The following is an 8989-nucleotide window of genomic DNA, read 5'->3' on the forward strand; positions in this document are numbered from 1 at the left end:
CTCCTACCGAATAAAGAACCACAGTAAGTCTGATTTGTCATTTGAACTATGAAAATTTCCTGTATAGGTCTTTGTTTCAATAATTCTGTAATTCTGTCCTGTCTATTTCAATCATGATTAAAACAACAAAAGTTTCTGGTTTAAAAAAGCAATAAATTGTCGGTTTTCAATACTATGATTTGTATTTTTGATGTTGACTGATGAAAAAAAAGGACATAACATTGGTAAAAAAGTTTGGATGGCATTTAATCCATAATAATTTACAAAGATCATATTGTCTCCAGAAAATCGGGTTGGTTTAGATTTTCAAAAAGACATTCAGCAGGAGAGAATTGCAGGAACTGTTTTTTGAGAAGCCGCAATTGGGGGGATTGTGTAATTATTGGGTGGGTTCAAGTATTTATGAGCTGCACTGTGCATGTGGTAAAACACACATACCGCTTTCTGATATAAGCTGTCATTGAACATATAAGGTGACTTAAAGAATTGTAGAATTAAGGGCTTATGGGATACAATAACTAGAGGAGCTGACTGATGGGGCTTAAAAGGGTTTTTTAAAACCTGGAAGCAGAGGACACATTTGATGCAAATTTTGGTTTCATTTTCTTTTGTAAGGTTGCATTGTCTTGGTGTCTTATACCCTGTCTTTATTTGCACATTTGGTGGTTGGAGGCAACAAGAAGTAACAGAGTTACAAGAGGATAGATCACAAAGTTTATGTTACCTTGATACTTGGTTTTGTAATGCACATGTAATGGAATTAGTATTGTATAAGGTTACATAAAGTAACCTGGTCTTACATAATAATCACGTATGGTGGCATAGATTTTTTAAAATGCATGGGAAATACACATACAAACAAAATAATGATATACTGCATGACTATTATAGCATACAATGAGTCCGTTGACTACAGTAATGTTGAGGGTGTATAGGGTGGATTACGGTGAGGTCACAATGTATTATAAGCCCCATCAGTCAACCTCTGTTTGTAACTAGTCAGGAGCATCCATAAGGATATGTGCACCAAGAAGATTATGTATATTTATGAATGTGTAATCATACAGTTCACTATAGATGTGGTCTTCCTAGGAAGTGGTTACTGAACAGGCAAGATAATTGACACTTAAAGCGAATATAGAATTCCAACACTTGTCCATCAATACATTCATGTTAGATCTCAATTGTTCTCTGTATTCCACAGTTTTCCAGTACCACGAGAAATTACTGGGCTTATTTTATCTCACGCTTATCAAGAGTTTCCAGCTTGGCTCTATCATCAAGTTATCATTCATTCTTGGGACGTTGGAGGGACTTCTTCATCCTTTCAAACGTCCATTCCAATGAGACATCTACAGGAAAAGCAAACTAATGCAATAATCAGCAGACCAAATACCACAAAGACTGCCATCACATCTAGAGAGTGATAGGCATACCATGGCAACTTGTATGACTCGGTGCGCAGATGTGCTGCACCCTTGTACCTCATGACGTACTCTATCCAGAAAATGGCACTGTCTATGGGTTTTATTGGTTTGTCATGATGAAGCTGTGACAGTTTGAGCATATTCTGTTTGTATGGCTTTTCTGGGTCTAGCATATTCTTCAGAGCAGTTGTCAGAGACTCAACATCCAAGGTTGTCACGTCAACAATCTCAGCCCCTCCCCGAGCTTTCATGCGTACCATGTTGTCATACTGATCAAAGATGAGAGGAATTCCCAGAACTGGGACACCGTGGTAGATGGCCTCATAAATTCCATTAGTAAACACTTAGTTTTTTGATTTATGACCAGTGATATCGTTTTGAGGGCAGCACTTGGCCAGCCATTGGTGTTATTGTCCCAGAGTAGGTCTTTTTCCAATGTGTCTCCACACAACCTTTTGAGGGAGGTTGGCAAATGCTGAAGCAATGATCTCTGATATCTCAGGGCCGAGGTCGCCCAGCAGGGTCCCCAGAGTCATTACGACCACCCCATGTTCACCAGAACTCTGCACAAATTCCTCTAAATCTAATGGAAGAGGGTTGGAGGGCTTACACTGGAACCCTCCGATGTAGACGACATTGGGCATGGTGGGACGAGGGAACTCAAATATAAAGTCAACCCGCATTAGCCAGAGATCAGCTCCCTGGATGAGAGACATGACGTTGACATCAGGTCCAAAATAACGATCACACACAGCCTGGTATGGTGGATTTGAGATATAGTAGTACATGTAGACCAATATGGCATGACGGATTATATTATTGATTCTTTGAAAAAAGTCCATTTTATCAGAGTATTCAGAGAACAGTTCAGGGATATAGGAGAGAGGAGAAGGAGCGATGGCGAAGTGTGCCTCTCCACTGAAAAGCCAGCGCACATTAAAAACCATGGGAAGCTGGAGATAATGTGCTAACAGCACTCCACCTGGAAATGCAGGGTCAGTCAGACAAAGATCATATCCAGTTTCCTTCAGCTCCTTCATTAGTGTCTTATTCTCAAAGATACTGATGACCAGTTTTGCCACAACTTCCTGATTCTCCCCTAACATGTTGAAAAGGTTCCTATAAAAATCCAGAAAGGCCCATAGTGAGCCTTTACTGCGACGGATCTCTATTGTCCTCTTCAAGTAAGAGGTCATTAAGTCCTGGCTCTCAATGTTTTGGGACTGTTCCTGGGCGATGGTGATGGAGGTGTAATGGGGTGAGAATTCAGAAACATACCAGCTGGTAGAGGAGCGTATGACTGTTATTTGATGGCCCTGAGAATGTAGCTTCTCCACCAAGATTTTCATATTAATCCAGTGGCTTCCATCTATGGGGTAAACCAACACTTTTCCACCATCACAACTGAAGCACAGAGTTGCAGAAAACAGCAGGATAAACGCCAGGGCTGGATATGACCCCATCACTGTAGAAGAGACACAGAACTTACTGAACAAACACTTGCAGTTCATACAGTGCTCAAGCTGCAGAAAACTCTCCATTATCTCACATATGATGATCAAGTTGCCATTTCCTCTTATGCAATGCTAGCACAAATGAGGGTTAAGTCAGGTCAAGTTTTTGGATTTCTATCTGTTGTGTGTTTATGTTCAGTATTCTGCTACATAGTCTTGTCTTTTCTAAATCTGACCACCTGCTACATTTTGCTCTTTGTCCAGTCTCAGTCAGTTTTTTTTTTTTTCCTGGAACTGTTAAGTAATGTTCAGCACCAATTAACCAAGTCAAAGTCCTTGTGCACTTGACACATGACGGAGTCATGCATCCATTCTGTACTTTCTAATACATCTTGTTTTTTAGTGTTTAAGGTGTGCACAGCAGTTTCTTAAATGTAAAATATTAATACTGTTAGACTAAAATCAAAGCAAACAGTGCTGTTTTATGACAAACATTTCAGTGACTGGAATCAAATTTATCTGCTCTGAACGTTTTAGTTTTTGTCCATGTGCAAAATAACCACAACATCTTACAATGTAATTTAGGGCACAACCACACACAATTGCAAAATGGAGCAAAAAAGCAAGAGCAAAACCATAGCCTAGATTACCTGATATAGCTGCAGACTCAGACTAATATCAAATGTCAAGTAAAAAGGCCAAGAAAGCTGAAAAACAAGTCTTTAAATAATCTTTCTATGCAAGTATTTCTTTTTGTTAGCATCAGTAGTTTATCAAAGATGGAAAGTCAACAATAAGCTGCAGAACTGTTTCTGTAAAAAGACTAACCGTGGTGTGATGAAATGCCACTGAACAAAAGTAGGACAGAAACTGTACTAAGTTCAAAACTGAGCATAAAAGCAGCAACACAGAGTTTGTTAGCAAAATTGCTCCTCACCTCAGACTCTGTGACTTCTCTCCCCAGCCAAAAAGAATCCAGTGTCTGAGGTTATCATGCAAAAGTTGAAATGCAAGTCAATGTATAACTCTACATGTCCCTGACTGAAGTGGTCCATTCTGCTGCCTGTTTGTCCAAAGAAATGTAATCATGTGGAGGTCCCCTCTCAACTCTCCGCCCAGATTTTCCCTGTTGTTGCTATTTTGCCTCTCTGCATGAACATCTGGATATCATTTTACAAACTTTACAAACTGAACATTTTAAAAAATATATTAATGCGGTGCTTAAATACTAATAGGTCTGATGCATTCAAACCCAGCAACTATCTTAACCTCTGTTCTCTGCCACTACAAGATTTTCTTTATTTATGTGTGTATTTAGTTGAAAGATAACCATGTCACCACGAGAATAAGGAAAAAGGGAAAAAAAGACTAAACTAAACATATATAGTTAACTTCTGCTGTCAAAACAATGTTATCAAAAAGCAAAGGTCTGGTTATTTATTTCAAAGTAATCAATGTAATATCCTCATATGTCTGTGGACAAACCTTGAGTCAGAGTCAGAAGTCCAATGAAATCTTTCTTCCGACGTAAATTACCAGCAATGGTTAACATTTTGTTTAGTACGGTTTATTTTCTTCCCCAGAGAGTGCTAAATGCAGTATGTTGCCTGACAGGATACAAAGGCTAACTAAGTTTATCATCATCTTGATAGTTTCGAAGTCCCAAGATAAGGTCAAACTTCAAACAGAACGAAGAGACTATTTTAAGATATGATCTGTGTTGCTTCAACCCAGAAAGAAACTCTCTGCTCTGAACCACATGTTGTTCAAATCTCTGGATGGTTATTGTTAAAATTATGTTGTAAAAGAAGGGGGGTCCATTTGTTCCATTTTGAGAATTGAGAATTGCTTAGTGTCTCTTTCACATGTCTGCATGTTTACACAGAAAAGAAAAGCTGAAGTGTTAAAAGAGTCTCAGTTTTATAGTAGAACTCCACTGATCCATCACGGTGGTCAGAGATGTCCAATGGAAGTCCCCAATCAGCTCCTTTGTCTTGCTTGTTCAGCCAAAGGTGGTCGAGTCTGCACTGACTAACACAGTTATGTCAAGTCAAGTGAATCCAACTTTTATTCATATAGCCCAAAATCACAAATCACAGTTTGCCTCAGTAAAGTTATTCTTTTATAAAGTCCTTGTATTGCTCCTGCATGTTGTCCACTGACAACACCCCATAATGGCAGAGTCATCAGAGAACATCTGTCAGTGTGGCAAGACCTTGAGTTTTAGCTGAAGTCAGTATATCAGGAAGGTGGAGTCTCCTGGGGATGTCCTGGGTTGCTCATCAAAGGTACTGACCCAAATGTAGTTTAGGCACACACCATTTGTTTTAAAACTGCAAAGTCAATAAGCTTTAATCAGTAGTATTACTGGTTGTTATATTATTGTGAAAAAGATTACCATAAATGACAAAAATGTTACAAAACAACTATGTATGCATGTAAGAAAGAGGAAACTGGTGTTTTTACATGTTAAAAAAAAAACCTTCTAGATATATTAAAGAATAATATTACTAAGTCTCACGTGTTTATGATTGTTCATAAAGGCTTGGTGCCTCTCACTGAAGTACCACCAGAGGGAGACTCTTACCTATCCATCTGTGTGATTGATGAAGAACTCCTGTAGCTCCTGTTTACACACTTACATGTGATGAATAATATCATGCATCTGTACTCTGTGTACTGAGACTGTTGACATAAGAACAATGTGTTCACCACAAAGTATGCTTCTAGAAATAAACTTACTATCAACTCGGGTTCTCTAACCAAGAGACTACATCAACGATGATTGTTGTAAAGATTTTTATTTTGTGTGTCAAATGATAGAATAATAAGTAGTGGTTATGCACGAGAAAAAACAAAACAGTTGTGGTTGTGTTGGTTATTTTCTTCAACGCTTGAATGCACATGCAGACATGTACATAGATTTGTCTGTGCTATCAACACAGCAGTGGTTCAAACAGGAAGTCTTCTTTGAATATATAGTATGTCATGTTTTCTTGCACCTCTCATAAGCCAGATCACCCACAGAGGAAAAGGTCTGTACCGACTTCTTTTCAGAAGACAGAATGAATAAAACCTTTTGTCCTCGTGTCAGTTTCAACTTTGAACACAGATTTCTGCCTCCTGTTTACATCTTGGTATTCATCATTGGTCTGGTAGCCAATGGATGGGGACTCAAGTCTTTGCTGCACAACTGGAAGAAACTGGGTAACATCAATGTTTTTGTTCTCAACCTTGGACTTGCTGACATGTTTGACCTGCCTCACACTGCCCAGTTTGGGAGGGGTGTACCTACTTTATGGGAGAGTAAGATGATCTTTGGAGATGCATTTGCAAGATAACAACGATGTCTGCTTTAACCTGTAATTATATGGCCATTGGCTTCCTCACCTGTAGTCAGGTGGGGTGTACGGCGTACCTGCTATTTGTTCAGTCCAATGAGACTGATGGGAACATGTAACTCGGCGCCCACTCTGTGGGCTATCTTCGATCGCGAGGTGGCTGTTGCGTAACTGTTTCAAAGTCTTCCAGACATGTTCTACACCAGATCATTTCGAAACAGAGACTGGGAAATGGCTATGATACCATCCGATAAGGACTCCGAAGTGTTGGAGAGTTACCTTGAGAATACAGCCTTGGGATGGGACCCTCACTGGGTGTTTGTTATCCCCTGTCCTCATCGACACGGGCTGCTATGGACACATGATTGTCATCTATGCCGCATAAATACCACGTTGAACAAGGATACTGAAACAGAGATGGCTTGAAGTTGGTTTCATCGCTTTGATTCTTCTGCTTCTGCTGGGTTTGCTTACGATCCCCTATCATGTATCGGGAAACGGCCCAAGCCTGCTGGCAAATCAGTTTTGTCAAAACCAAGAGTTTTGCATGACATGTCCAATAGAGGTTTACATTGCCTCATCAGATAAGTCGTGGCCTTGTGTGTCTGAACAGTGCTCTCAACCCTCTGGTTTACCTCCATGGAAATGAAGATATTCCTGCTCAGCTCAGACGATTACTCCAGCAAGTTCGTCAGACGTCAAACTCCAGCTGTGTGGCACAAACCCTGGAGGAGGTTCAAAACAAGTAAACATGTTAATAATTCTGTTATGTAATTTTCTAAATATCTGCTGTGTGCCCATACACACGGAAGTTTAATAGGAAGTTATTTAGCCTGTCTAGCATAAATGTTGTAAATATTGCACGTTAATTAATTTCTTCATTTCAATTTTGATCTTTGTGTCTGTCATGATGTTGTTACCATAGGCAGAAAAGGCCAACAGAAAACTCAGATGAACCACAACTCTTGATGTGTCACTATCTATTTTAAAACAAGTTTGAGATAATGATCATGTTAGGGGTTTGGAAACCCAGTGCCTCACACGCTCTCTGTTGGTTCAGAGCGGGAAATCGATAGCGGAGCCACACACTTCCTCCAAAAGGACTAAGACAGTAAAAAACACTCTTAACCTGAAATCATTTAACACATTTTAACATTTTTCAGTTAACCGATCCACAAATTCACAAAATCCTGCAAGTTGCAAATATACTCCCATATCATTGCTAATCACTAGGTTTTACTGCTACCACTGCACTGCATTACACATATATTGATATAGTAAAAATCCCCACACTTATTTTAGGCTATTGTATTATTGCTAGTTATTTTGGGGTTTTTGCTCTAAGACATAAGTTCCTATGTTATGTAATATACTGGTGTACACTGTTATAGCTGTAATTTGATATTACTCTCACATATACTGCTAATTTTGATGTTACTAAATCACACCACAATGTCACTTGTCACACACACAATGTGTTATGTCGTTTAGTTAGAGTGCAGCAGCAGTTGTGGGTACTGTATGTGTAAGTGAGTGAGTTTAATTTCTTTGTGTACTGTTGCTGCAACATCTGAATTTGAATCTTAATTAATAAAGGACTATCTTGTTTTATTCTATCTTAACAACTAATATTGAACATGTGTTTTTACTTTGGTAGCATTAGCAGATAAAGCAGCCATTTGTTTTAGTGCACCCCGCTCCAAAGCAATAGATTCTCATACAGGAATTAGAGCTAATTGTTTCATTTGTATTTAACAAGATAGCAATTATCAAAATGAATCAGGGCCCCACCCATAGAACTACAAAATAATTTAGACAGTAAAAACTGTCACTGATGCATATCTCAATCGTTGGGAAAGACCCACCCCTGTTTTAACATGCAAGCTAATCTTAATATCTCTGCAGCTTCCTTAACTGATCGGACTGTATACTCTGAACTAGTGTAGATGAATGAGGCCTTTTATTCATTTTAAGCACATTTTTATAGTTCAGATATGTCCTCTGATAGAATAACAACTTAAACTTTCTGAAATACTTTTTCCCACAACTGAATACAAATGAGGCAAGTTCTTAACTCCCTCCAGAAGCAGTTAAAAGTATGAAATTGTAATGTGTGTCAGAGTGGATAGCGAACATTCAGAGTCTTATTTCACTTTTGGGCTCCAGTTGGGGCCTCTGTTTATTGCTGCCATTTTGAAAGGGCATTTAGAAGAAATTCAAATACAGCTATATACATATAGCAAAATGGATGTCTCTGTTTTAGTTAGCAGTCTCACTTATTTTTAGTTCTGATGCCCATACACTACAAAATGTTATCTATAGAATTATACACCAAGACCAGAGAAAAAAGGTTATTCACAGACGACTCAGCTCCTTCATATTGTTGATACACTGCTGTCAGTTGATGCAAAGAAAGCTTCTGACCACCTTGAATGGCAATATCTGTGATAGGCTCTTTATAAATTTGGCTTCGGAAAAGAATGTGTTATTATCTCAAAGTGACATACATAATACAGTTTCCGAGATGCCATTACTTTTACTGTGAAGGTATAGTCTCCCCTCATCAGAATCGTCAGGGGAATCAGCCACGGCTGCCGTGTCTCACAGCATTTGTTCAAGCAATTGTTTTCATCACCGCATACCAACAAACCACACTGTAAAACCAGAAGCCAGAGTACGTAATGAAAATTTTTCAGAACCTATATGACTCTTTCTTTTTTCTTTCTTTTTTAAGTATTTTTTGGGGGGCTTTTTATTGCCTTTACTT

General features: G+C 38.8%; 1 protein-coding gene and 1 pseudogene across 1 annotated transcript; one reads left to right on the plus strand and one right to left on the minus strand.

The window, feature by feature from the left end:
• Window positions 1-1317: 1317 nt before the first annotated feature.
• Window positions 1318-3956, minus strand: LOC118324999 (UDP-glucuronosyltransferase 2B1-like). Its single transcript, XM_035657529.1, is given in 2 exon segments — window positions 1318-2892; window positions 3819-3956. A coding segment is annotated over 1 exon segment (1563 nt). The 5' UTR covers window positions 2891-2892; window positions 3819-3956; the 3' UTR covers window positions 1318-1327.
• Window positions 3957-5905: 1949 nt separating this feature from the next.
• Window positions 5906-7711, plus strand: LOC118323928 (annotated as a pseudogene).
• The last annotated feature ends 1278 nt before the right edge of the window (window positions 7712-8989 follow it).

The sequence above is a fragment of the Morone saxatilis genome, unplaced genomic scaffold (genome assembly GCF_004916995.1).
Source record: "Morone saxatilis isolate NCDOM2014 unplaced genomic scaffold, NCSU_SB_2.0 Contig15, whole genome shotgun sequence".
Classification (NCBI taxonomy): Eukaryota; Metazoa; Chordata; class Actinopteri; family Moronidae; genus Morone; species Morone saxatilis.